Here is a 27,748-nt window from a genome sequence, read left to right on the forward strand (position 1 = left end):
CACACGCATCCGAGCGCCAGAAAGCGCATAATGGCGTGGCAGCCCGGGGCTGGAGGGGGCGGCGTAGGAGGAATGGCCGGCGGAGAAGCGAACGGTGTTCAAGCGTACACGCTACAAGGTTGACAACTTTCTCTCTACGATCCTGGGTCAAGTGCTGACAGCTGCGACCAGGTGTTATGCGATTTTTGCAGACAGAATGGCACCGCCATGAACGAGACCGAAATGCCTGGGAAATCGAACGCGAAGAGATGAAGAACAGGATAGCCATACTCGAAGGAGAGACCAGAACGAGCAAAGGCATGCGGGTTTCCCTGGAACGACATGTTAAATTGCTGGAATCAGCACTTAAAAAAGAGCGCGAGAAGGTCAAACATGCTGCGAAAGGTGAAACAGTCGACCATTCCAAGGATGCCAAAGAACTGGCACGGGAAGAATTAAAGGCCATCAACAACGGTATGCTATCTCGCGCATGCTTCTGTCTACCGTTATTAACTCAACGCAGATTTGCACGTCAAAGGAATCACCCATTTCGACGCCGAAATTGATCCTGAGAACCCACTAGGTCAGGGAATCCGACAAGAAAAAGAACGTGACAAGTCCAGAAGCTTCCTCTCAAAATGTTCCTCAGAAATCACGTACCACGTCCTACCTACAGCCCACGTACCTCCTGATGTAAACGACCTTGCGACCTCGACCAACGGCAACCATGTCTTCCAAGGCCGGCAACCTACGCAACAAGAGCTCCAAGAAGCATATCTACAGTTACAACAAGTCAAGCAGCAGCATCGCAACGTGGCCATGGTCCGAGAAAACGCTTCTCAACCACCGACGCAGTTCGCCGAACCTTCACCGCTGAGCCGGACGAGTACGCAGATCAACACTTCAGAACTCCAGCCCGGTGCAGCTGACAGGAGGTTACCTGAACATATCATCCAGTCTGTTCCCGTGGTGGACCCCAGGAAAAACTTCTACAATGAGCAAATTCCGGTTATCGAGGATCAAGTGGAGTCGATAACACACAGTTTCGACGCCTATGGACAAGAAATTCCTTTGAAAGAGCCAGTAGAGATACGGGCAATGGACGAACCGAAGCAAGAAATGGCCGACGCGTGGGATTTCGATGATGGACCAGCCCCTTCCGAAAAGACGTCTGAAGTAGCTTCGCCACACAGACCAGACACCGAAATCTTCCCCAGCGCCAACATGATTCCTTCCAAGTCTCCACCCCGAGCACCAGGTTCCTATCGTCGAAAGAGCTCGGGGGCAAGACGACGGAGCGAAGGCAGCAATGATGCGCGGGAATTAGCAGTCAAGTCAGATGCCTCACAGTTCAAAGTTAGGTTTGCTATGAGGGGCCATCTGGATGTCGTCCGCTCCGTCATTTTCACCGGCGGCGGCAGCCCATCCGAACCCGAATTCTGCACGGCCAGCGACGATGGTGGAGTCAAGAGATGGCACATTCCGGCGTCTTATGGCCACAACGTTTCTCTTGGGGATGATTTGGACAGAATTGCTCATTTCACCCACCGAGGACATATCGGAGCTGTCTGTTCGTTGGCGGCATGTCCAGCTTCACCGAATTTCTCCAGCGGCGGCCGGGCAGTCGGAGATGGTTGGATCTTCTCTGGTGGCGAAGATGCCACCGTCAAGGTCTGGGAACGTGGTCGAGTCGATGCAAAGGCCACCTTGGAAGGCCACAAAGATGCTGTCTGGGCATTATGCTGTCTCCCGGGGTCAACAGGCACAATTCTCGGGGATCGATGTTCACAGTTCGGTGGACCGGATCGTGTCCTCCTCGTGGCTGGTGGCGCCGACGGCACCATTCTGATCTGGGCTGTCAGTACTCCGCCACAATTGACCTCGCCGCAAGCCAGTAGTCGGTCGGCCAGAGGGAGTAGAAGAGCCAACTCGATATCTGCCGGCTCGAATTTCCCCAGCTCACCTCAACCGAGTATCGCCAGCACGACTCCTTTCAACTACAGTTTGGTGCATCGCATAGAACGGGCAGATAAACCGGCGCCTACATCGATTTCGCCATTGGGCGCGCATGGCGAAAATTTTGTTGTTGGTTATACGGACGCGAGTGTCCTGGTGTTTGACACGCGGACAGGGGAAGAGATTGTCGGAATGGCCAGCCAAGAGACTTATGATGGTACGCCGAACACGGGTATCAACGCAGTTGTTGCCAGCAGCGCGGGCTTCGACACAAGGGACTCGGTCGCACCTGGTCGACGTGGATCGATGGGTGAAGAAGATGTGGTCCACGGCGCAACCGGTTCAGAAGGCGGTGTTGAAGGGGTCGTGATTGCTGGTTATGAGGATCGGTATATTCGTTTCTTTGATGCAAACAGTGGTACGTTGACTTTTTGCACTGAATGACCCCCACGAGGCTGACTTCTCTTCTCCCAGGGCAATGCACATACACCATGCTCGCACATCCATCGGCGATTTCTTCCTTGTCATTAAGTCCGGACGGTAAAGAATTGGTATCAGGGGGTCACGATGCAAGTTTACGGTTTTGGTCACTCGAGAAACGAAGCTGTACACAAGAGATCTCGAGTCATCGCATTATGAGAGGCGAAGGAGTATGTGGTGTCGTGTGGAGTCCTGATGGAAGATGGGTCATCAGCTGTGGTGGAGATGGCGCTGTGAAGGTGTTTTCGAGAAGTTGATGTTGGTATGATGACGGCGATCATGGAGACCTGTGATCTGTATCCATTTTGAAGATAATGAAACCTGCCACAACTCCTCTCAAGTGTTCTGGCCTGCGCGTGCATAAGTATGCGGCGCCAAGTTGGACTGTGATATGGTGGGGTGGATGAATTCTAGTTCTTCTTGCCTTGTTCCAAACCGATCTCGCTTCTGCCGGCTATCTCGGATCTATTCTTGTGTTACTCTGATGGAGGAGGACCACAGGGGGTTGGGTGTTGCAAGCCTCGCGGCAACGCAAGCAACTAACTACTAGTACTACCTCTAAGTAGTACTGAGTAGTAATCCAACTTGAATTTGATGGCCATCGAGAGCAGGAGCAGCTTTTCGTTGACAGCGTACCTCCTCAGGAGTACTTACTTAGTACTATGAAGTATCCTCTTCAAATCCTGTCCTTGTCAAGCAGATCACGTACCGAAATGCGAAGAAAAGAAAGACCTGGAGGAGGCGCGATATCTTGTCGCAAGAACTTGAAGTTATGGGCTGCTGAGACCTATGGTATCTGTCTGGTCTTGTGATCTTAACGTTCGAACAGTGCTGTGGCGGCTAGAGTGGACGAGGCTGAGAAGAAGAGAGAGTCTTGGTACCGCTATGATGGAACTTGCACCTCAGTCTCGCCGCTTTCTCGTGCTGATACAACTTAAAGTTAGGACCTTTGCTGTGCTCGTCACCAAGGCCTAGCGGTCAGTTAGTCCCATCGTGTCGTAGTATTGAGCAACGTCTTGCAACCACGAGAAACCAAGATGAGGACAATGTCTAGTCGAACCAGGAGAGCGAGCACCCGGGGTCCGAGAGAGCTGGTCATTTTGCTTTGATAGAGTCTGAGGCCGGAGTACTGGTCTTGACCCTCGGACATCGTCTCGTCCATCTCGTCATGCGTGTCTGTAGCAAGGTGCTGACAGAGCTCGTCTGGTATACATTATTGTCTCCTCATTGAGATCAACACAACTGCCGTGGCGTATGTCGGAAGGATATTGCTCATGAGGATAGTACAAGACAGGGAGACTTTTCACATACACATCATAATTACATACTTGATACTAGTATACAACCAAGAGCGACTTGAAAAGAAACCAGGAGGAGCCTGCTCCTTGTACTCTGCTATCTACGACTACTAGCAGGAGTACCACTTAGTACTTGCTACTTTTGGCGGGGGTAAAGGTCACGTGAATGCCAGAAGCAGCTTGTGGCCAGTGACAGATCTGGTTCCAAAAAGCAGCTAAGCTAGATTAGGAAGTTTGGGTGACTCGTTTACGGTGATGACAAATTTATGCTTAAGGGCTCTTTGCTGTTACAACATAACACAGCCCAGCTGGAGTGGCGATTGCTTTTGTCCTCATGTTACTAGTACTCCAGATTAGGTGCCGTCGTTAGGGAGAGCGCGCGGTGACACCAGTGCCGAGAGTACCTCCACCGTGGTATGTAGCGTACTCTCTGACCAAAATTGTTTGCGAGAGGGTCTGTAGTGATATGAGTTCGGTCTAACAATGTGAATAATTGAGTGTGTCACCTAGTACTTAGTATATTGGTCACCTGTACAGACATTCACAAGGACAAACAATAGTGACTGCGAGCCATCCTAAGATGTTGTCACTCTATATCACCCAGTGACCCAGTCATGTATCAAACGACCACAGCATACGTCGTCACCAGTCGACAAACAGCCCCGTTTACACAATGCCTCCAAGCCCCTTAAATATCTCTGAATCTCTCTGCTTCTTGTCGACCTTTTCTTCTCTCCATACAATACAATTCATCAAAGCCCAACAATACCAAGATCCAACGTCAAAAAACTTCCAACCGCAAACTTAGCAACATCCGCAATGGCAACCTACTCTGGTAAGCTTGCCCCAGTCGCTCCCTACTCCAGTTGCAGTTATACTCGTGTCAGATACCAAGTGCTAACTCGAATTGAAACAGGAACAAACTTGACCATGGTCGACTTCGCGATGCCACCACCCAACAAGCCTCCCCCCAAGCCATCCAGCGAACCCAACATTCCCGGGGTCAGCTAAATGTCTCCTTGACCTCGCTCGACACCACTGCAATCAATCGTTCTGAGGACTCTGCTCTTGATCTCCTGATCAGGAAAGGGGGATGACCTGGGGACCAAGATTGGAGGATCGGGCCAATGAACTGTTACGAGTAAATAGAATTCTTCAGAAACAACGACATGGAAACACCAGCATCAGGGTGTTTTGAGCGGGCGATAATGAGGTCCTAGCTCGGTTGGGTCCGAAGTGGCTATGGGCATCAATCAAGCTTCATTCATAGGTCCACTTACCAATCAGAGCAGACATCTATCGTGAAATGACTCTCTCCTTCTCCTTTTTGTCTGGGCCCCTGCTGACCCTATCCAGGATGAACTACTAGTACACTAGTAGTAGTACTTTGCTTTGATACTGGTACTTTGATACTTCTCTGATGGCACTCTGAGGCGGTTTCAATACTGCGTTTGATACGTTTCGGATGACGCAGTATCGAAACTGCATCAGATCACCATCAGAACTAGTACTATCTTGTAAAGTGTTACCAGTAATATGTATGTACCTACTACTACTAGTAATCACTTCCCGCGATCGCCAAGCGTCCAAAGCAAATCGCTATGGAGATGGCCGCCTCGACAATCTCCAAAATACCGAACAGTAAATCTGGGGAGCCGAGGCTCTGGGATTGACCTATTATAACTACTAGCCACCAACCGTACATCAGCATCAAGCAAGTATCTGTACCTGTCCTCTCATACAGAACTAGGAAGTACTAGTACTAGGGAGTAAGACTGGATTTGGATGAACAATTCAAAGATGGGACCAGATTGGACAGATTTCCTCGCATACATCACTTCGACTCCAGTCCCTCCCGACGAGATTGAACACTTCCGAACGACATGGGCGAGAAAATACATTGACGATCCGGTATACAAGCCCGTCGTGACCTTCTCACGCATACCAAAGTCCGAAGGGGTCGACACGTTCTTTGCAAAGACCATCCGATCGCCCAGCACCGTCCCGAATGCGTTGACCTTGATCCGCAAAAATTTTGTCACTCCGCCGGAAGAACCGCAGTCGGCGGCGAAGGGCAACCGAGATGACGCTGTGCCGCCACCACCACCAGACTGTATTTGGCTGCTCGACCTGCGCTCCGACCTCAACGGCTTCAAGGACACCACGCACGGCGGCGTGCTCTGCGCGCTCATGGACGAGGCCCTGAGCATCTGCGTCGAGATTCACCGCCAGCAGACCATGGGCATGCGCTCGAACTTGTACACCGCCTACCTCACCACCAACTACCGCGCGCCCGTCATCAACCCATGCACCGTGGTGATCAAGACGCGGCTCGAGCGGCGCGAGGGGCGCAAGTGGTTCTTGGTCGGGTCTCTCGAGGATGAGCAGGGGAGGGTCTTGACTGAGGCGAATGGTCTCTGGATCGCGGCCAAGGAGAAGTTGTGATTGATGGAGGAATCCTTTGTGCTTTGGTGGACGGGGGATAGATGCTAGATGTGGTTGGACTACCAGTATATCACTACTATACATGGTTACCATCAAATGAAACAGACTACTTAGTATCTACCTCCCCTAGACGGATCCCCTTCTACTAAAGACCACCACACACAAACACTTACTTAGATTTCCTAAAGATAGAGGATAAAAGAAACAGATTCCCTCGAATCCCTCCTTCTTGGCTGTGTAGGTCTTTTAGCTTTGGTGGGGGGGGGATCATCAATCTACGTCGTACATGAATCCGGGGTCTCCAATCATACTACTCCTGTATGCTGCAAGGGCTGAATCAAATTCCGATGTACTCGAGCTTTACCTACATAGCTCAGCTGGGTTCGGTGACCTTGGAGATCGACCGGTCTTATAGAGACATTTGGCATGAAGTTGCCGAGCCAATCAGCAAGACGAGGAAGATTTTGTACTGGTCGTCAAAGTATGGTCGTCAAGGGACGTTAATACATGTACACTCTTCCGACCGTAGCCAAAAAACCGGTAGTTAGAAACGAGTCGCTGAAACTCATTTTCAGTGCGCACTCGGTTCAGTTCTCCCGCCAGAGTCTTTTCTGAGTAAGATGTTTCTGTGCAGACAAGTGTTGACAATGGCGTACAAAGCCCATCATCAGTCTAGTGACACTCACGCATTGAAGATTCATACATACTACTAGCTTATCCATCCAAGATGAATGATCTCAAAGGCCTTGTATGTTATTCTTCCTGCCCTTACGTAGTATATTGTGCTTGGTCTCTGCGGTGGAAAGAATCTCTCACAGCGTCAAGAAGCATAGACACACTAACTGACATATTTTGGCTTCTGTAGGTCGCAATCGTGACCGGCTGTTCTTCAGGAATTGGTCTGGCAAGCTCACAACATTTTACCGAACTGGGAGCTTCGGTCTTTGGCGTTGACCTCAACCAGCCCCCCGAGGCTCTGGCAGCGCAGACTAACTTTGCTTTTGGCTCTTTCGACCTCCTCGAGCCGTCGGCACCTCAGGATATCGTCGAAGCGTGCGTCAAGAGGTTCGGCCGAGCCGACATCTTGCTCAACATTGCCGGTGCTCGAGACAATTTTGCAGGGCTGGAGAAGGTGGATCCCGAAACCTGGAACCGTGTTATGACAGTCAACGTGACAGTCCCTGCATTACTGTCCAAATATGCCGTGGCTGAGTTCAAGAAGCAAAAGAGTCCGGGGAGTATTATCAATGTGTCGAGCAAGGCCGGCTTGAGCGGCGCCATAGCGGGAACAGCATATACTGCTAGCAAACATGCAATTGTAAGTCTCACGAGTCTTGACGGAATCTGCCTGATGATAGGCTTGTCGCTCACAAATTGTCAATGCTTGCAGATCGGTCTGAGCAAGAACGTCGCATGGCGCTATCGCAATGATGGCATCAGATGTAATGCCATCTGTCCGGGCGGTGAGAAGAAGCCTTGATCCTTTCCAAGTCCGTATTCGATGCCTAAACAAACGGTCTTCTTCTAGGTTTTCTCACGGGTGGTACTCAGGCGATTGATCCGGAAAAGATTGACGCAGAGTCGATGGAGCACTGGAGGTTTGTAACAAATTTTGACCATTTCCTGGACAGTTTAGCATGTACCGAGACCAAGTGCTGATGAATTTATTCTCAGGCCTGTCCATTTACTTCATGCAAGTCCTACAGGTCCCGCGGACCCGATCAAAGCCGCACGGCTTCTTGCGTTTTTGGCATCACCACAGTCCGCACAAGTCAATGGCGCCATAATACCGATTGACAATGCCTGGAGTTGCACATAGTGACATGGGATTTTCATGACGTGAATTCAAGTGGTGACATCCTATCGTCCCAAATATAACTAGAGCCTGTGGAAATGGATACAGCATAGAATGCAGGGCACTTGCATCTTGGCTACTTAGTAGCTTCTTATCTCTTCTTCCGCATCTTTTGTTCAAACCTTGTGCTAACCTACGTCTACTTTTGGCTACAACACCCTTCCAAATGACTGGCCGGCACCTTTCTGATCAACTTCATTTTATACGTAGTGGGTGCATGACTCGTTATACTTGGTATACATCCTGCCACGAGACTACCCCCGACTCGACCAGGGGTCTACGGAATGGCTGGATGAAGGCCCCGGAACTGTGCCGGAATCGGCAAGGAAATTCAACAGCCTACCCATACCTTGTATAAGCATGGTGGTGCCCTTTGATTCTTTGGTCAAACTTACTGCCACGAAAGGGAGTTTTTATACGACATCTACCATGTACTAGTACTTCCATCAAATTCTACACCTAAAAATCACGAGCGTTCACCCAGACATACCAGTACTACTGCCAGTTTCTCAACTCGCTCTCTACCAGGACAATGGCGCTTGTCACCTTGTTGACTTCTCCGCAAGCTGTGCTCGCCTTTGGAGGAGCTTTGTTGCTTTTGGTAAGCTTCCAGATGATAATGAAAAGGAAAATACCAAAGCCAGGTCCGACATTTTTAACTCTGTGATGTCGGGATACAGCCTCTTGTTTACTACGCCAGTCTGGCCATATACAATATCTACTTTCACCCTTTGGCACATTACCCTGGGCCGATACTTGCCCGTGCCAGCCATTTGTGGCGTCTGAAAGGATACTTGTATGGCACCGAAGCTCACGACATCTTGGAGGCCCATAACAAATATGGCGGTGTCGTTCGCCTTGCACCGGACGAGTTATCCTACGTGAGCCCAATTGCATGGAAGCAAATCTACGGTCACAAGACGGCGGGTCAGCCAGAATGTCCAAAGGATCCCGGGCATCACGCGGATCTCAAGATTCAGACCATCCTCAATGCTGATCAGGAATATCACGGTGTCCTCCGCAGGCTGCTCGCGCACAGTTTCTCGGACAAGGCATTGAGGGAGCAAGAATCAGTCCTGCTCGAGTATGCCGATATCATGGTCCGGAGAATTGGTGAAGAAGGACAGAGCGGAGCACGAGCTGTTGATATAGTGGAATGGTATAACGTAAGTTCTCCAAACTGCCTCGAGTTCAAGGAAGGCTCCTCCGTATCATGCTGATAGGAATTGTATCGCTCCAGTTCTTCACCTTTGACGTTATAGGCTATCTGAGTGAGTACTTTTCCAGAAAGGATGATGGCCTTGTAATCCCATTATACTAATCGTCGAGCGTTTTTCTACCATTGATATAGCCTATGGTGAAACGTTCGGCTGTTTGTCCAGCTCCGAGCTACATCCATGGATTGATCTCATGTTTGTCATGGTCAAACAAAAGGCCTTCTACCAATGCCTTCATCGTCTACCATCCTTTTTACGACCGGCGTTCAACCACTTCTTCCGCCCTGCCGGGCGTCAAACTACGACGACTGTACCAAAGGGCTTAGCCAGGGTAGTAGTTCCTCATCCCCCTTCTCCTCCTCCCCCCTCACTCGGCATCTTGTTGCTCTGAACATGGTTTTTACTTGGTACCTTTGATTAGTGAATAGCAAGCTCACTTCTGCTGTTGACATACAGGACAAGATTCAAAATCGGATACACTATGAGACCAAGACTCTGGACCTGGTTTTCAAGCTGATCGAGGCATACAAAGACGGCAAAATGTCGTTTGAACAGCTCGAGAGCAATACCATGGTGCTCATCGTGGGAGGGGCCGAAACTACAGCGACATTATTATCTGGTAACGCCATCTATCTCATCATCTTCTGGTCCCCTCCCTCTTCATTCTCTTGTGACTCCGTCCTTCTTCCGTCTAACGGGTGGCCCACGTACATAGGCGCGACATACTATCTGCTCACGAATCCAGCCTCCCTGGCGAGATTGACAAAGGAAGTGCGCACAACCTTTGCCAGCCCGGCGGACATCAACTTGACCTCGGTCAACGGGTGTCCGTATCTGCTCGCCTGCCTCGAGGAGGCTCTTCGCGTCTACCCACCATCCCCGCAGACACATACTCGCAAAGCCCCGCGCGGAGGGGTCGAGATCGACGGCCAGTTCGTGCCGGAAAACACGACGATCGGTGTCCCCATCTACGCCGCCTGCCACAGCTTCTTGAATTTTGGGGCCCCGGACAAGTTCATCCCGGAGAGGTGGCTGGGGAACGAGGAGTCGTCGGCCTCCTTTGCGAGAGACCGGAAAGATGCCGCCCAGGTCTTCTCGGTCGGACCGCGTGCTTGCATCGGACGCAATCTGGCACTTTTGGAAATGCGACTCGTCATGGCCAAGCTGTTGTGGCATTACGATTTGAAGGATTGTTCCAGTGGCAATGGCAACGGCAGCAACGTGTGGGCAGACCAGAGGATGTACATGCTCTGGGATAAGCCGCCTCTTATGGTCAAGTTGGTCAAACGGGACTCGGAATAGAAAAAAAAAAAAACATTTGCACTGTGTTGAGGTATCGTCTCATGAAGAGTGAGTGGGTGTGGGTATACGAAACATGCTTCTTGAGCCATACATAGCAAAGGAATATATATACATATATATATATTTTCACAATTTAACAATAAAGGACGTTACACGTATTTTCATTGCCCCCAACGAGCAGACATATTGCGTGCATGGCAATTCTCTCTGAATGACATACATTCTCAGGCTCGCTCTTCCGCCTCGCTTTTCCCTTTCACAGATCTCCCTCAGCCGCCTTGATGTCCTCCGCATGAGTGGCTGTTGCTTCTCCGCCGGCCTTTGGCTTCTCATCATATGTCATGTGTTGTGCGACCTTCTTGGTCAAGTGATGAGACAGCTGAGCACTCATCAGTTATGAGGGTTGCGGAGCGGACATGATCATCATGATTTGCAGAGTTGGGAGAGAAAAGACTTACATCTTTAGTTGCGACGGCACAGAAGAAGGCAATGACACCGAATGGGATCGAGGTAAGCCACACATATCTGAAGGAGGCCAGATAGGCCTTTTTCAGAGCCAGCGCCGACGACTCGAGAATTGTGGATGTCACGCCTGGTATCGAGGTGAGTGGGACGTCGGTGACGACACCGGTCAGGACACCGAGCAGCTCCGGGAGCGAATCTTCAGGAAGACCAGCCTCGATGGCTGCGGCAGATACGTATTCCGGAACGAGCGCTGCAGATCGGTCTTGGAAGATGGTGAGGTAGATGGCACTGCCGGCGGAGCCGCCCATACTGCGTACCAGGCCGAGTGCACCGGTCGCGAAACCGATCCATTCGTCCGGTGTCGCCAGTTGTACCAAGAGGATGGTGAGCAGCTCAATGATGCCGATGCCTAAAGTTTGTTGCAAAAAGCGAGTTAGTTAGAGTGTTTTTCGCATGATGTGTAATGAGAATCCAGGAATATATCATTGAAAAACATACCAATTCCAGCCATGAACGAAAAGGCCAGCGCCATGGACTTGCGAGTCTCGTCAACCAGACACATCATCGGAATGAAGAGGACTTGCAGCAGGACTCCAAAGCTCAGAATATTCCGTGTACCGATTTTGGGTCCAAGAAAAGGTAACAATATTGCTGCCCCCGAGCCACCCAAATTTGTGCCGATGCCGAACGTAAAACCATCAATGCCGACCTTTGACCAACTATTCCCCTCAAAGATGAGGGTGAGGTAGGTTGGCCAGAACACCTGGAGAGAGTAGAATAACATGCCGCCAACACCGGCACAGATGAGGATCAGAGTGAAGGTGCGGATGCGGCGGAAAAGATACGGATGCAGCAGCGGGTTGCGTGCCCATTTGGCTTCGTAGACACCAAGGAGAATGATGACGATGCAGCCCGTGATGAACGGCCCCAGAAACCGTCCACTTGTCGCGCCGTACTCTGGTACCCAACAGATTCCCATCAGGAAGAGAGTCGGACCGATCTGGCTCCGTATTAGCAACGATGGTCTTGAAAAGTCAGGGTAACCCCCTTTACCATGATACCAAGTATACCAATGTAGTCGAAGGATTTCAGGATTTCCCTCCTGCTACCAGCAGGCCGCGCCAGTGCCGGCGCTGGAAAATAGGTCACGGCCACGGCCACTGTACCGACGATATTGCAGGCCAGAGACATCCAGAAGATAGTCCTCCACTTTGGGCCGGTGTTGAAGGATACGGCATGACCGATGAGAGAGCCACACATGACAAAGCCAGCAGAGCCGAGACTGATGATGCCGATGACGATGCCTCGTGTTCGCGTTGGCACCAGCTCGGCGATACAAGCGAACGTGGTGAGACAGCCCGCTTGGTTCAGGCCCTGGAAAATGAAAGCCACGATAGCTGCCGCAGAAAAAATTGATTTAGTTTCTTCTCAGGTTTCTTCTCATCTCTGGTTTCTTGTCAGAATCTTACCGGCGGTCATGTCCTGTGCAGTGATGCCGAGAATACACCCGATGATGGCAGCAATGCCGCACCCGATGATGAACCATCTTCGACCGACGAGATCAGAGAGTGCGCCCGTGAGGATGATACCAGTTCCGGCAGCGACAGTCCACGCATTGGCCATCCAGCTGTATTCGGGACTGGGCCCAACATCTTCATTGATGATGGTGATGACTGGGACCAGGCAGAGGAAGGTAGCAAGAGAAACAATGTAGAGCCAACCCATGGAAACAACTGCCAGCCAAGTCCTCATTGGGACGCGGGTCACTACCTGGTCGAGTCTGGTGACTTCGTGCTCGTGCATTTGTATCTCATCGTCACCAAAAAGAGTGGGGTGGTGGTGCTCCAAGGCAGTGTTGGCGGCAGTAACACCTTGGTGCTTCTCGTGGTCAGGGGACATGGTGTCATAGACGTCCTTTTGATGTGTTTCGAAGACAAAAGTGGAAAACGAAAGCACTGTAGCGAGAGGGAAGATGTATCAACTCCGAGTGCCGATAGATGTTAATATCGCTGGAGCAATACAACCTGCCGCACTTTCGTGGCAGAGAGCCTCTACTAAATATTCCGAGCTCGTCTCATCTCTTGGGTGCCACGCTACCTAACTAAAGCTGTCCAGAAATCCTGGGGTATGAGAAAAGCAAAGGTAATCCGGAGATGGAATTGTTCTTGCCACTTGGCGGAATATCGAGACCCAGATACCGAACAAGCACGATTCTATAGTTCCGCTTTCGAGGAGGCTGGCTTCAGATCCCCCGGAACCACCATTTCATCTGCTTCCACTGTTCCGGCTTTAGACCTCACAGATCGACCCCGACGCCATGTGAGTATTGACCGAGGACATTGGGATCATGTACAACTGTCACGGCGACTAGCAAACTTTATGTACTATACACCATTAGCGCAACGCTAGTCCCCGCAGGAGGAACTGAACTCCACAGCTTGAACCTCTTATTGGAGAGCACTATATATAATAGTTAACAAGTCAAGCTTCGTCAGACATAAGGTATAAGGAGTACGGTAACTAACGGATAGTATAATCAAGTGGATAATATAAGTTTGGCACGAGAGAGTCCAAGCCAACTAGCTCTTGACCTTCCTCCTCACACCCCGCTCCTGCGGTCGCACAAGGGCATGTCGTAAGAGACACGTGCCAGGTCGTTGGCAACGACATATGGACCATCCGTACTTCTTGCGCTGAATTGAAGAACTAAGTTCCCTTGAAACTGCATCGGTAATAATGAATGAAACTCGTGTTGCGGTCATTCTTTTCAACTTGCGCCCAGGCTTACCGATACTTATACTCCTTCATCCAGCCCATTCACACATTGGGCGTAAAAGAACTCCGTTCAAGCTCACCAAAACATCTTCACCACTCAAGTCTGACTGAACTGAAAATGTCTGATACGAAAAGTTCCGGGAGAAAACCCAACATGGTAATCAGTCGGTCCTCGAGAGATGGCTCAGCATCTTTCAATGCCACAGAGGTGTCGAAAAAGTTCACTGGGGGGGCCGTGTGGGTTGACACAGTCCTTGCCGCCGAGGGTATTCTGGTGCACAATGTCAACTTTGCACCAGGTACACGTTCGTTCTGGCACTGGCATGAGAAAGGCCAGGTGTTGCGCGTCACGGCAGGGTGTGGCTGGCTCTGCGATCGGGGAGCCAAGCCGGTGCGAATCAACGTCGGAGACGTCATCTGGTGTCCTCCCAGTACCGAACACTGGCATGGAGCCGACGATCAAAGCTACATGGTCCACCAAGCTGTATCTCTCGGCAGTGTGAGGTTTATGGAAGAAGTGTCGGACGACACCTACCAGGCGAAGACCGACTCTAAGGCATAGGCATCTGTGGAAGCCCTTTGCATGATGAGCTAGCTTGGAGGGCAAACAATGCTCTCGGTTGACGACCTTAAGAGCAGAAGAATTTAATAAATGGTCCTCACTGAATGAAAGTCACCTGTGCTTCCCCGGCTTTGGCCTGCCAGCCCCATGGGGATCCGGAAGAGGAGAATGGATCATTCTAGAGCCAAGAGTCGACACAAGGGCCAGCATAGCACTGATAGAATTGCACGACTCGTAGAGATCACTCTCAAGTACAATAGGTCAGGCAATTCCGGAACCAAACCCGTAGGATAGCCACGAATAGGTGGAATTCCCGATTTCAAGCAATGTTCCAACGACCACAAAAGTATAGTATGGGACGTTGCTAACCTCATAACGGGACCGAAACAAATTTGGATCAACGTCGGGGCATTCTAACATGGACTTGCTCCGGAGACACGTGGGACAGTCAGATGCATTTCACCAGTTTGCTGCTGCCATTGAAACAGTTGTTCAAGCTGGCAACGATATCCAATACCGTTCATGTCTCGTGTTTAATTGACACGTCATCCTGTTTCTTTTTCTTTTCATTTTTCAACAAGCCAATTTCACAGTCGTGAATGGACCTTTTTACGACTGGGCGAATTTGACAACCGTCCTGCCATTGAGAGTCACGGAAAGTGTGGCCTCGCCCTGGAAGTCGGAGACAAACTCCCTGCCGTGATCAAATGTGTAAGTGGTGTTCGGTTTCAGCTGCTTGATTGGTAACGACACATCCCTTTTCTCGGCTCCTGGGTATAGAACGAGGTCGAGGTCCGTTCCGGTACGGGAGATTGCCTTTGCAACCAGAACCTGGAAAGAATTGTTAGCTCGATACCGACATGTTTGAAGTTGGTTTGAAAGCCGAGATTTTACTTCGGGGTATTTGACGTCGCTGAGATATGGCCCGTTCTTGACAGCGTCACTCATCGGCTGGGTGATGGCTCTCACATAGCCTTTTATTGTGTTGATGCGCCCACGGAATATCTGTCCCTTCATCAGCAAAGAGACGTTGTCGTACCAAACGACACCGTCTTTCTCGGTCCGTTGAAAATCTGCATTCGCGTCGATCAGTTTCAAAATCGCATCCGCGGCAACTTTGTCCCCGAGCTCTCGGGCAGCGAGCAGACTTGTCCCGTACAATGCGGCCTTGGACCCCTTGTAGTTACCGGGATCGATAAAGTCGGCGCCTTGGAGCCCTTTGAACTTCATGTTCCCTTTTTCGTCCACTTCCATATACTCCTTGCGGCAAATGGCATATGCGCGCAGAGCAATGTCGGGAAGAACCGCGCCAGACAAGCAGCAGACTGAAAAGTCGTTCATGGCTCCTACTAAGCCGGGAATACGAAATCCTAGCACTGAGAGTGAGCACGTCACAGTTCAAAGGCACAAGGCTTTCTTTCTTACCTGTCAAATGTGATCGTATGGGATGGACGCTGCCATCGGCTGCCTGGGGAAGACCGACTTAGCGACCAACAATAGTAATAAGAACAGAGGCCACTTACCATGAAATCATCGATGAAAGCTTCGCGAAACTGCTGTTTGATCTCCTCGGCAAACGACGTCCCCTTGTTGGCGTCGTTCGCAACCAACGCATTCATGCCTTGGAGGTTGCAGAAAGTATAGATCCAGTTTGGCTGGGGAGCAAAGTTAGATCAACACGTATCCCGCAAGTTCCAGTGAAAATGAACAAATACTTGCTTCACAAGCATAAAGGCAGTATTGAGATTTTCGAAAGTTACTCATCAGGGCGTCCACCAATATACCAGATGAGACTTTGTATTTGTGAGTATCGTCGATGACAAGTTCCAGGGCGCCGTCTTTGGAGAAACAGTCATCGCCGGTGGCCCCTTCATACATTGCCAATGCAAGCAGGAGAATCCCCGTGAGCATGATATTGTCCACGCGATATGGGTGGAAATTGGTTGACTGCGACATGTCAGTCAGACCCGTTCGGCACAAGGGAAACAAGAGATCTTACAAGCTTCCCCCACAGAACTTCCCATTTCCAATAATTGAGGACCTTCTTCTGGCAGGACTTGAGTATCACTTTATTCTGCGCTTCTTGAAGGTAGCCTCCGCGGAATGAGGGCGTGTAGAGTTTGTTTGCGAATGACAGCGAGTAACTCAGCTCGTTCAGCTGGTAGCGGAGAGCCGAAGTTTGGAATTGGTCAATATCTGTGAAGTTGTTCCTAGGTCGATAATGGGCACTTAGACTTCGAGCAAGCATCGAATCAACATCTTCAGGTACCCTTACCAATCATCCATCCCCTGGTTGGCAACGTTGATGAGGAATCGTAGCTGGCCCAACTCTTCCGGTTGAAGCTCTAGTCCTTCTGTTGGCACGGAACTCGTGGCGTCCCGAGCAATCTGGTCGACTACTGTTGGGAGATAGCGATTCCGCATGTCTCGTTTCTCCAGAGCGGCTGATGCATCTTTGTGCACGTAATAGACGATATATCCGCATGCGGTTGCTGCAAGCAGAGGAACAACATAAATACTGTACGTTGTGGTCTTTGCCGCAAATGGAAAACAAGGCATGAAAAGCGCAAGGCCGGGCCAAGTCAAGAAAGGTGCCACAATGTTGCCAGTGGCAAACCAAAGAAAGAGACTGACTGCAAAGAGGACCCTTGACGACTGAACATCAGTTGGGTTTCTCCCTTTCCGTATTGTCACTCTTTGGGGGAACTCACAATGTCAAAGGGAACCCCAAAAGCCATGCACCCCCAGCTCCAATAAACGAGCCACCAGGAAATAGCAGTGCTAGGCCAGCATGTTGTAGCCGGGGGCTGGCATCAAAAAAGAAAGAAGATACGGCCAGGACAGCACATGTGATATAGATTCGGGAGGTGGCTCTAGCGTATTTCGCTGTCACAGACCCTTTCCCGGCGCTGCTTGGGATTTCGGGCGCAAAGTCATCGTCGTGGCCTTTTAATGGAACCTGAGCCAGCGTAGGCTGTTAGCCAACACGTCAATCCATAGATAGAACGAGAGCGAGAGGTGAAAGAATACCATCGTGGCTGTGGCCGCCGTTGTCAGAGTTGGCGCCATACATGTAGTTGTGATGCATATACTGGAAGGCAGTGGAGTGTGGGAAAAAGCAATCAAAGAACAGCTGGTTAACCCCCTTTGTCTAAAGACTTCTGGACTTCATAAACCCGGAAGTGCCTGGAAAAGGTCTGATCCTGCGAGGAGACCTCCCACTCTTCAACCATGTCGTTCTGAGGAAACGAGTCGTGCTGATGAACCTCTGCCAGAGACCAGTGCCATAAATGGGCAGCACTGAGGGGTTCAGGACGAATCTGTCAAAGAATTTCACCAATTTCAGTCGATTCTAGCAAGGATTAGTCTCTAATGAGCAAGATATGAGTCCCCGCCCAGATGGCCTGTCTTTGGTGAAGGCTCTGCAAAGAAAACTCTCCCAGTCTGGCTCCATTCTGGAACTTTGTAGTCTTTAGCAAGTTCACACTAGTTCTCGCTTACGATTCGCGGGAAACGACCAGGCCTTTCAGCCTCAGATTATTCTCCCCGAGGACCGTCTCACGTTTGTTAGCTAGGCCAGCCGTCCCAAAAAGTCGGGGGTGACGACCTGGTAGAGTTCCAGTTCTGTAGGACGGAGGACAAGAGAGCTCGGCATAAGCATATGATCGCGTTCATGTGTGATGATTTTGGATGAGTTGAGTATCAGAGTTTGGCAATGGCTTCTACTGAGCAAAAGTCCAAGGCTTCTGAAGAACGTGATGTTGAGTTGGTGGAAGTCGGGCCGCAGAACGTGGAGGTGGAGGCGAAGGTGGAGGCGGGGAAGACGAAGACTATACAGTACAGCTCGCTCATGAGACCAATGCTGCTGAAGAGCCAGTCATATCTGTACTATTCTGCCCATGCAGCCCTTACCAGTATCGTTGGGCCAATCATCACTGGTTACAATTAGTTTTTCCTCTGCAGGGTAGAGAGGCGGGGGAATATCGCGAGGCGTAAAGCGCAATTCCTAGGGTCTGTGTCTCTTTCAGGGCCGGGGATAGGAGCATCGTGCAAGATGATGGGTTGTCTGCTGTCCTGAAGATGGCTAGAATTGAGTCTGGGGGATCGCTGAAAGCTCGGCTTCTCTTCTTCGTGTGCGCTCTTGAACATGAGATGGGGATGTAAGAGGATACCAGTAGATTTGAAATGTTGGCAATACCTTAGTAAGTACTATAACAGTTCTGGCATGTCTGAAAAGAAAAGACGAAACACGGTATAAAATTATCAGTACCCGGCAGGAATATTTAACCAGTAGTCAAACATCTAATGCTATGTGCACACACAAGTCAAACGACGTATGGATCAAAATTCAGCCACGTTCGCACTCGGTCCAGGCTTTTCTCCTCGGCCAAGCTTGCGTCTCGAAAACACATTCCGCTCCCATCCGTCCAACGGACTGATTTCGACCTGTCTCACCAGCTCGTATTTGCCGAGGCGCGGCAACAGAATGGCCCAGATGAGCCAGTAGACTCCTCCGGCGGCAATGATCCCGATGCCTACCACACAGTGCAGGTAGTATGGGAGGTCATCGTACACGTTCTGTCCGTTGCTGGGAGGCACGAACGGAGCGGCGATGAGGTACAGGTTGCTGAGGAAGAAGAGCAGCGCTACCGGCCACGTTGCGCGGAAGGGGGGCGACCATTCCCAGCGGTGTGGGTTGACGTAGAGATAGAGAAGCCCGGCGGCGACAAAGGCGTTGACGACGGAAAGAGGGTACGAGATGACGCTGCAAGGTATAATCAGTTTTTGCGTAGGCAGAGTAGGACAGCCAGAGAAACTTACTTGAGGATGAAATTGTATGCGTCTCCAGGGGGAGGCGCGAGCATGATTATCACCGAGACACACCAGTGCTCGAATAGGCCAGCGAGAGGCGCATTGAATGGCTTGTTGCTTGCCCAGAAGCGGGATAATGGAAGGATTCCCTCACGTCCAAGTTCTTGGACCACTAGTTGTCATTGCTGTTAGTATTTGTTTTGCCAGACGAACGAGGAGGTAGTACGTACGACGACCCTGAGAAAAGATGACGCTGAGCACATTTCCAAAGGCGGAGAGTGCAACAAACACCGAAAGTGCCCGTTCAGCCCGGTGGCCAAAGACATTACGAAAGAAGGATGCTGCAAGGATGCGGCCGGAAGACACAATCTCTTCTTTGGGTACAGCAGCAAAGTAGGCAATCTGTTCAATGGTGCCCAGCGTTAGCAAAGCTCCTGTCGCGGACACTTGTCAGGGGTTCACCGTACGTTGACAAGCATGTAGATGATCGACACGAAGATAATCGCCGCTGGTGCTGCAATCTTGAGGGTGCGGATTGGATTCTTGGTTTCACTCAAGGCGTAATTTGCGTTACTGTACCCGATATAACTCCATATCACATTATACAGAGCAGTGACGACGCCATACCTAACATAACAAATCAGCAAATGGCAAAGTTGAGACGATGGGTGTAGCACTCACGCGCTGCCAGTGGTTCCTTCAAATGCGTTATCAAAGTTGTGTGGTTTCGGCACCTTCAGGGCACCACCAAGAGCAGCCTGGAAAACATGTCAACCTCAATGTGAATAGCAGCCACTCAAGGACTTGGACATACCCAACCGGACACGACAATTAGGAGCACAATGATCAGCTTAATGATGCCGAGGAAGTTCTGCAACCTCAGTCCCCATTTGAGAGCACATCCATGAATGAGGAAAGCGGCAGTGATGCAGGCGAGCCCGACTCCTCGCTGATTCCACCGGTTCACTTCGACCTCGGCGGCGTGGAGAATGTACTCTCCGAAGATGACAGAGTTCGATCCGGCCCAACCGAGAAGGACGACATATCCAGTGTAGAATCCCGTGGCGAGGTATTTGGGATGTCGGTAGACAAATTCCAAGTAATTTTTCTCACCCCCGTTCTTGGGGATAGCTGTGCCAAATTCCAGATATACGGCCATACCGCACATGGCGATGATCATTCCAGCAACCCAGATGAAGAGGCTCAGACCAACGCTGCCGGACAGGGAGAAGATGGTGCTTGGGGTTGCGAAGATGCCGGTTCCAACCATACGGTTGAAGATAAGGAAGAAGGCACTGACGACACCAATCTGACGTTTCGTCTCCGTGAGGACATGGACGAGTTCGGAGGAATCTGGAAGCCTGTTAGCATCGGGCGGTACATTCATGTCCTTTGGCGCGTTGCTTGCCACCATTTCTGCCCTCTGAGTCAACATCCAAAGATGTCTTGTCTGTAGGTTGAGGAGTGTGTGCCGCAAGGGGGCGCTTGGGCAAGTAAGAGCGAACGCTGCTCAGCATGACTGAGAGTTGAGTGCCCGATGATACTAGTAGTTCTGAAGATTTCTAAGTTGTAGAGTTGTGGAAGCCAGACATGTGCGAAACCACTGTCGGTCGACTGCACATATTTATCAAGCGCATCGCATCGGACGTCGCCTTTGATACCACATCCTTGTGAGACCTGGATAGGCCGATCACGACGGGTCTCGCCAACTTCGCCATCTTTGACGTCGCATCGACAAGAAAATTTCGGTGGTAGGTAGCCTTGAGGTTGGGTGGTGTTACTTGTCATCTCAGCGAGCAGCCAATGACTCCCCCATCAGTCCGTAATGAGCCATAGTGCGGGTATGGGAGGCGGTTCCGGTGGGCACGAATTACGATCGCGCCATTCTTGGTAGAAATTCGTCTCGCGTGGAAGAGGGAAATACCATTCAAGGTTGCGTTTATTGAGTAAGAAAAACATGAACCTTCGAGGCTGAGAATGTTCCCAGCGGATAGGATCGGCTCTTTCCCAGTCCAGCGACCCACTGAGAGCCACTGTTAGCAACCGTAAAAGACACCATCGCAGGAAAAGGGGACCAGGGGACCCAGTGAGCGATTGCGTGATTGGGAGGAAAAATGATGGATTGGACGAAGTGAAAATGCCTCCTACTCTGACACCCTTTCATTTCTAGGCTGCTCGGTGAACTGCTGGTGGGCGTCATCTTCGTTTGGACACTTAACACTCCTTGTTGGTTTGGATAAAAGAATTCTGCCTGCGTTGTGTGTTATGACATCCTCTTCTGATAGAGAAACGAGTTGCCGTCAGCCTCACGAAGAGTTGTGCCAAGGCCACTAGCCTCAAAATGACGGTGATCGAGATTCGCTTGGCACGCTTGGCACGCTAGTCTAGAAATAGACGAATACGGGGAAGTCAGCCCCCACCCCCATCAGTTTGGCACGCGACATTCTTGTACTTGTAGAGCAGTCATGCGCTGTCGACATTCCAATTACCCCGGACCTCGAAGATATGTAGTACTACTCGCTTAAAGTCGGGTCTGTATGGCCATACAGCCACCAAGGACATTGACCAACCACCATAAAAGGCTCACATGAATACAAGTTGGTCAAATATGGCATGCAATGGTTGGCGTCCATGACCATGCGACCGACCCAATTGAGCACCAGCACGTCTCCAGCCTGTGTCTGGATCCGGTAAGAAGAATTGCATTGGTAAGCAGGGGTTCAATCTGTAGCATCTTCAGTCGTACGATGAAATGTTTGCTGCATCGCATGATGCTTGAACCTGATGTTCACTGCCCCCAGACCATCGACCTCGGAAGTTTCTTCACGTTGCGTGGCGGCGTTAATCGAGATAACCTTCCTCCGGCGAAACCAGAACAGTGGGCCGGTTCCCTTGGAGTGTGGGAGATATGCCAGCACTGTTCTCGAAGGGTTCGACGGTAGACCTTAACTGGCAGGACTTGTTGTGCCGCGACTTTCAACTACGTCGACGAGCTCGTTCTCGTCATCCGCGAACTCCTCCATCTCGCTTCGGCTATCCTCGTGGCTGTCCTCATCTGACGGGGTTTGTACTGTGGTATTCAGTATTCTGCATCATGTCATGTTTATGCATATGTATGACCTCACCTGATGTATTGTGTCGATCGAGGCGCTGAAGTTGACTTAGACCGCTGCTAAGGATTGCCAACCTCTGCTCCAGTCGCTCGCGCTCGACCCTCGACCCTGCGTCTTCCTCTGCAATCGTCTTGACTGTCTGATCAGCCAGTAGCGATACGGTTCGCGGGCAGAAAATGAGAGTCAGCCTCTCCAACAGACATTTTTCGACAGCCAGCACGCTGAAATCATCCACGAATTTCTTTCGGGCAACCTTTACCACGCTTGTCAGCGGCTGTATCGAAAAGAAAAGAAACAGGCCAGAACATGAAATCACTCGCCTTGTAGTAAGCTAGCATGCAATCGATTGCTTCCGAGGCAGCAAAGCGCTCCATGTTTGCTTCTGTCTGAGTTGCAAGCGCGTCAATCAAACTATCCATTCTGAATTTGTAGTTCTGTGGCCACGAGACCATTCCAGACGATGGATACTCTTTTCCAAAGAATTTCGTTACTCTTTTCTCCAAATCTCTGCGCAGATGCTCCTCGCGCGCCTGCTGAACGCTCTCTGTGAAATAATGGTTGTAGGTTATTGGATGTCCCATCTGCTGAGGATTGAGGAGCTCGGCCGTCTTGCCGCGTAACGCCTCTTCGATTTTTTCAAGTCCAGGTTCAATCACGTATTCCAGAAGTCGCTTCATGCTCGTCTCATCCAGTGTCTCCCGCAGCATCGGCATTGTCGCCTTGTGGACGTCCCCAAGAAGGCCATCAATGCACCGAGTAACGATCGATTCCCATGGCTTACTCTGCATGTAAAACAAGTCACCTATGATAAGAGGGTTGTAAGTGCCAGGCAATTCTCTTCCGCGACTTCGACGCATGAGTTCCTGAACTTCTGTGACAAGGTCAGAGCGGTGAATCTGGTTTTCTTCAGTATCGATGGGTTCCTCATCGTCAATGATGTTTCTTTGCATCCCCATTTCCTCCATATCTTGGGCAAATTCGGAAAGCCGGTTCTGGACCCTAGCGCGCAGTCTCCTCTCATAATTTTCCTCCTTCATGGGATCTCCGAAGAATCGACTGGAATAGTTTCCGTCCACGGCGTTGCCAATGAGGGTTGTGAAACGGTCGCTGCTGTCTATGAGGTATAGGCGTTGCTCACTCAATGTTTGTCGTGCCTTTCCAAGTCTCTGTAACCGGGACTCTGCATTTTTACAGGATTGTTGAACTTCGTCAATGAGCCCCGGTAGTTGCGATATGATATGGTCCTTCAGGACCGTGCTCAACCTTGGTCTCAAAGTATCAATTCCAACCAGATCACGAGGCATCTGGGCCCATATTCCTGCGCTCAGGAATTTTGCTTCAGACTCATCACGTTGTTGGAGGGAAAAGTGCTGCTCTTTCGGCAACCTATTCTTCAGGACGTGCCATCCGAGTCGGAATCTGAGCCGCGTATTCATTGCCAGATCATAGAAGGACCTCTCCATATCAGAGCCTGTGTCCAAAGTGTCTGGCTTGGTGATTATACCCATGGTGCGGTTGCCCCTTCGATCGAATCGGCGTGTGAAAGCGGTGATCTTCTGTAGTGCTATATCACTTTTCGCAGAGATGACAGCCAAGATGACACTGCGTTTGTTCCGTAGGTAGGACAATACCAACGACTCTACGAAGTCGACTCCTGCTGCAGTTTGGGATTCGTCGGGTGCATGATACAGGCCCGGGAGATCAACCAAGGTCAAGTGAGGTAGTCCTGGCCCTAAAACCTCCACGCGAAGGACGTCCTTGGAAAACAGGTGGCCATCCTGACCAATGCCAATATGCTTTTCTGCTTGCCGGACAATGCTCCCAAATTGTCCAAGCTCAACAGTGGACGACTTGAAACCTTCGATGCGAGTTTTCTCGGCTGGGGTTCGTTTCTCATCAGCATGGATTGAGGCTGTTATACCCACGTTCGGCGAGCGTCTTAGAATGAGCTCGGTAGCGAAACGAGTGCAGACATTGTCCTTGGCCGGAAATGACAGGCCCGAGATGGCCTCCAACACAGAGCTTTTGCCCGACGACTGATCGCCACACACGATCAACTGCGGAAGGCCGACATACTCACCTATGCCTTCCGACCTCAATTGGTCGATGACATTGAGGATCGCTTCATGGTCCTTCGATTGGAGCGGTATCAGAGGTGCCAATAGGTCGTTGTTCTCGGAAGAGTCGTCGACTTTGTTTGCCATTGTTAGATGAATACCCTCTCGATATCCCAGGTAGAGGGTTGAGTATGCTCTCAGTAATGCCTAACTTTAGTCAAACGGTCTTCAGACAAGAGGAGACCGACGTTCGTAGGGGGGCTCCTACTCACTATAAGCTATGAATTAGCATTGAGGCATTGACAGAGGCGAATTCCGTCCTGTCCAGTGCCCCTCATCACGCAAAGACCCTTGGATGACTTTGACGAACTGAGGAGTGACACGTCGATATTCCGGCCGGGCGCATGCGAGCTCAGCGTCACTGGAGGAATCGCGGCTCATTAAGTCCAATTGAAAGCCTTTTCCCCCGGCTCTGGGATCGGGCGCAGGTCCAAGGATAGGAATTGGCTGAATTGCCCTGTGGGCGGGAGATTCGTTCTCTTTATTGGTGTTGATGACTAGGGGATGGTCTTCGCCTTGCTTGCGCAAAGTACAGACCCATGTCCAATTGGCGAGTTGCAGTCATGGTGGTCGCTAGGCCCCGATATCATCTTACAAAGGACATGCATCAATTGTCCGTTGTTCCCGCCATGGCTCCGTAGCTTCGACGGATATTGGAGGGTTATTGAGCCAACAGGAGACCTGTATCAAGGACTCATCTGCAGCTGCTCGACATGTGGCATCCTCTCCTTAGGCGAAATTTCAAAACTCGCGTGTATCCGGCCCGGTCGTGTCCATCCGGCGCTACTTCATGCACTCGTCGTCGGCTGGAGGCTCCGTCGCTAGGGCCATCGGATGATCGGCTTCTGTTGTAGCTGGCCCCTCTATCTCCTCTCTTGGAATGGAGGACTTTGTGACCACAGCCTCAGCTTTGCCATTGACCTCCTGAAATGTCGGACCCATTATCATGGTATAGATTCGAGTTTCGCTCGACAATAGGCAGAATGAAAACCACAAATTTCTATAGCAAGCTAACCCCGGCTAATTTTGACATATACTTCGACATATATACACAATCTCCTCGTCAGTCATTCTCATCACTATGCGTTAGCTCCCGATTTCACAGGATGTAGAGCCATCATAGGTGCCCAGATTTGGCCCCCATCTTCCCGTAGCATCGAGGCTATATCCGTTGTATCATGATTCATCCATTGCTTGAATGTCCTTCCCGGGTAGCCAGGCACCCACCACCACGTCCCGCCATTGAAAAGCTCGTATGCGCCGTTGGGATCGTACATTGCCTTGCCGAATGAAAGACCGTTGTTCTCCCGAGCATTATCGGAAGGCGAACCGCCGTTGAACAGTTGTTCCAATTCCTGGACACTCACTTCGCGGCGCGCCTGGGGATGGTGGTACCACGGATGGGGTGGGAAGATGACTTTCAGGCCGTGGTACAGTGCAAAGGACACGGCAGTGGCTTCCGAAGACAGAGACAAACCCTGGTGGACCTGAGCGTGATGCATGGTATTGAGCAGATTCCACGAGTATCTTCCCATGGCCACTGGACTGTAGAATCGTGGGGTGTCTTCTCCTTTCTGGAACCCGTGAATCCAGCCCTTGAACGGCCAGTACTTTGTCGTTCTCACATCCGCCAAAGCGTTCGTCAAAATTAGGTCGGCATCTTCCCCGACACCCCAGTTGAAGTTATCCTCACGAGGATCGGCAACGGGCGGCTGGGGTCCAATGGGATGTTCAATATCAGGAACACGGATAGGTCCCCAGATACCACCACCTCCCAAGCTCTCGTTGATGGTTGCTTTGAACTCTGCATAAGACCCATGGACCTGCGGCATGTAATAATATGAAGACCGTTCGATAGACTGTTTACGCGGTTCGTTCCTTGCAAACCTTGCCATTGCGTCCAACCACTGCCCGGAGTTGCCTGTGAATTTCATGTCCATTTCAAGCTGCCAATAGTGGTCGAAGCCAGGAAAGAGTTGTGCAAACAATTGCAGAGGCTGGTAAACCTGGAAGAAAGCCGAATGTTCAGGGATTCGAGGATACCATGATTTGAGCAACTCGAGGTTGAAGAGGACGGCAATGTCTTGAAATTCGGCAGGCACCAAATCCCGTAAAGCCGTCTCATAAAGTTGCGGATCACGAAAGATCGGTCTCGTTCCATTGTCATCCTTGACGTCCACCAAGAGAAAAACAGCGTTGTCTGCATTCCAATCCAGCCCAGCCTCGACAATCAGAGACCGCAGATGGTACAGGTCAAGTGAGGTGTAGTTGTAGCCCTCCCAACTACGAAGCACGACTGCCGTTCGGCCTGTAGAATGTGTTCTTGCCTTCAACTTCCCAACGCCAGGTTTTTTCTTTGCGGGCAAGCGAAACCGTCTCGTCACGGAAATATTTTGGGCATTGCGGAATCGATCCAGATTTGAAGCAAGACAATCATTTTGCAGATCTGCCCATTTTACCGAGCTCCACTCCACACGAGTTCGCTCGTAGGTCTCCGACTCTTCGCCATAACCATATGCACCGTATCTGGATTCGGGGGTGTTGAAGGTAATCGGTAGGTCCAATGCTGCAAAGGAGCCGCCCACTGGATCGGGGAAAGCTATGATCCTGTCAGCATCACACCAGAAAGTGGTCGACCATGGCAGAGCTACGTACGCAAGTCTAGCAAACTTGCCCAAACTCTGTCGTCGAGATTCTCTTGTACTGGCTTTCCACGCGGTCCCACGCACGATTGTCGCACTGCATTGGCTGGTGGCTGCAGTGGAGAGGCGGTGGGCACGTCAAGGGGCGCAGCCAAGGGATCGCGTGAAATGCCAACATTGCGGATAAAATCGTGATACAAGAAGACAATAAAGCAGCCCAGCCCAACGGTAGCCAAGATCTGGAGCCAAAAACGTCGGAAAATTCCAAACTGGAGGGCCATTGCACGCCCAGCCGTCGCAGGGGCGAGACGCAATCACGCAAGCGACCGTTGTGATGCACAAGTCCTGTTTTGAGCAGTGGGAGATGCCGCCCTGTGGGGGCCGCCAGCCTGGTGGCCTTAGCTAATGTGGCCTTCGAGCCTGGTAGAGGCGCTAGGGGTGCTCAAAGGGCTCCCAGTGCTTCCCCTGGTGTGGGTGGCCTCGTGCTGCTTTGCCGAAATGATTCATCTAACTCTTTCAGGCCACAGGTGGCTTCACGAGGCTGGCGTAAGATTCCCCCATGATTACGCAATCGTTTTGAGACTCAGTTAAGAAGCAACAAGATCTCCTCGGGCACCCAATGCAATAGGAACAAAGCCTTCACTATCAATCAAAGGTGAATTCTAGCAATATCATGTACCGTCCCCGGACGGGTGCTTGGGATCATGATATTTCTCCTTCCGTTCTCGCG

The 27,748-nt window shown here is 50.9% G+C and overlaps 10 protein-coding genes across 10 annotated transcripts; 5 read left to right on the forward strand and 5 right to left on the reverse strand.

The window, feature by feature from the left end:
• Window positions 1-30: 30 nt before the first annotated feature.
• Window positions 31-2,672, forward strand: AYO21_07075 (hypothetical protein; the record flags this gene model as incomplete). The annotated part of the gene is made up of 4 exons (XM_022657032.1): window positions 31-118; window positions 172-453; window positions 503-2,353; window positions 2,410-2,672. 4 exons carry the CDS (start codon window positions 31-33, stop codon window positions 2,670-2,672), a joined length of 2,484 nt encoding a protein of 827 aa, XP_022510674.1.
• A 2,841-nt stretch (window positions 2,673-5,513) lies between these two features.
• On the forward strand, window positions 5,514-6,158 carry AYO21_07076 (hypothetical protein; the record flags this gene model as incomplete). The annotated part of the gene is made up of 1 exon (XM_022657033.1): window positions 5,514-6,158. The coding sequence occupies one exon, from the start codon at window positions 5,514-5,516 to the stop codon at window positions 6,156-6,158; it is 645 nt and encodes a 214-aa protein (XP_022510675.1).
• Window positions 6,159-6,885: 727 nt separating this feature from the next.
• AYO21_07077 (hypothetical protein) lies at window positions 6,886-7,977 on the forward strand (the record flags this gene model as incomplete). Its single annotated transcript, XM_022657034.1, has 5 exons — window positions 6,886-6,906; window positions 7,024-7,476; window positions 7,549-7,621; window positions 7,687-7,756; window positions 7,833-7,977. The coding sequence occupies 5 exons, from the start codon at window positions 6,886-6,888 to the stop codon at window positions 7,975-7,977; spliced, it is 762 nt and encodes a 253-aa protein (XP_022510676.1).
• A 568-nt stretch (window positions 7,978-8,545) lies between these two features.
• On the forward strand, window positions 8,546-10,532 carry AYO21_07078 (hypothetical protein; the record flags this gene model as incomplete). The annotated part of the gene is made up of 5 exons (XM_022657035.1): window positions 8,546-8,614; window positions 8,694-9,179; window positions 9,254-9,284; window positions 9,365-9,540; window positions 9,687-10,532. The coding sequence occupies 5 exons, from the start codon at window positions 8,546-8,548 to the stop codon at window positions 10,530-10,532; spliced, it is 1,608 nt and encodes a 535-aa protein (XP_022510677.1).
• A 256-nt stretch (window positions 10,533-10,788) lies between these two features.
• AYO21_07079 (hypothetical protein) lies at window positions 10,789-12,896 on the reverse strand (the record flags this gene model as incomplete). Its single annotated transcript, XM_022657036.1, has 5 exons — window positions 10,789-10,911; window positions 10,991-11,406; window positions 11,496-11,997; window positions 12,051-12,394; window positions 12,467-12,896. The coding sequence occupies 5 exons, from the start codon at window positions 12,894-12,896 to the stop codon at window positions 10,789-10,791; spliced, it is 1,815 nt and encodes a 604-aa protein (XP_022510678.1).
• Window positions 12,897-13,926: 1,030 nt separating this feature from the next.
• AYO21_07080 (hypothetical protein) lies at window positions 13,927-14,334 on the forward strand (the record flags this gene model as incomplete). Its single annotated transcript, XM_022657037.1, has 1 exon — window positions 13,927-14,334. The coding sequence occupies one exon, from the start codon at window positions 13,927-13,929 to the stop codon at window positions 14,332-14,334; it is 408 nt and encodes a 135-aa protein (XP_022510679.1).
• A 609-nt stretch (window positions 14,335-14,943) lies between these two features.
• AYO21_07081 (hypothetical protein) lies at window positions 14,944-16,893 on the reverse strand (the record flags this gene model as incomplete). Its single annotated transcript, XM_022657038.1, has 7 exons — window positions 14,944-15,165; window positions 15,229-15,704; window positions 15,760-15,802; window positions 15,858-15,955; window positions 16,050-16,281; window positions 16,334-16,544; window positions 16,610-16,893. 7 exons carry the CDS (start codon window positions 16,891-16,893, stop codon window positions 14,944-14,946), a joined length of 1,566 nt encoding a protein of 521 aa, XP_022510680.1.
• Window positions 16,894-18,675: 1,782 nt separating this feature from the next.
• On the reverse strand, window positions 18,676-20,560 carry AYO21_07082 (hypothetical protein; the record flags this gene model as incomplete). Its single annotated transcript, XM_022657039.1, has 6 exons — window positions 18,676-19,099; window positions 19,156-19,318; window positions 19,377-19,548; window positions 19,614-19,773; window positions 19,828-19,904; window positions 19,961-20,560. The coding sequence occupies 6 exons, from the start codon at window positions 20,558-20,560 to the stop codon at window positions 18,676-18,678; spliced, it is 1,596 nt and encodes a 531-aa protein (XP_022510681.1).
• Window positions 20,561-22,091: 1,531 nt separating this feature from the next.
• Window positions 22,092-24,463, reverse strand: AYO21_07083 (hypothetical protein; the record flags this gene model as incomplete). The annotated part of the gene is made up of 3 exons (XM_022657040.1): window positions 22,092-22,216; window positions 22,272-22,394; window positions 22,519-24,463. 3 exons carry the CDS (start codon window positions 24,461-24,463, stop codon window positions 22,092-22,094), a joined length of 2,193 nt encoding a protein of 730 aa, XP_022510682.1.
• A 992-nt stretch (window positions 24,464-25,455) lies between these two features.
• On the reverse strand, window positions 25,456-27,299 carry AYO21_07084 (hypothetical protein; the record flags this gene model as incomplete). The annotated part of the gene is made up of 2 exons (XM_022657041.1): window positions 25,456-26,975; window positions 27,032-27,299. The coding sequence occupies 2 exons, from the start codon at window positions 27,297-27,299 to the stop codon at window positions 25,456-25,458; spliced, it is 1,788 nt and encodes a 595-aa protein (XP_022510683.1).
• Between the last annotated feature and the right edge of the window lie 449 nt (window positions 27,300-27,748).

The sequence above is a fragment of the Fonsecaea monophora genome (genome assembly GCF_001642475.1).
Source record: "Fonsecaea monophora strain CBS 269.37 chromosome Unknown Scaff52, whole genome shotgun sequence".
Lineage (NCBI taxonomy): Eukaryota > Fungi > Ascomycota > Eurotiomycetes > Chaetothyriales > Herpotrichiellaceae > Fonsecaea > Fonsecaea monophora.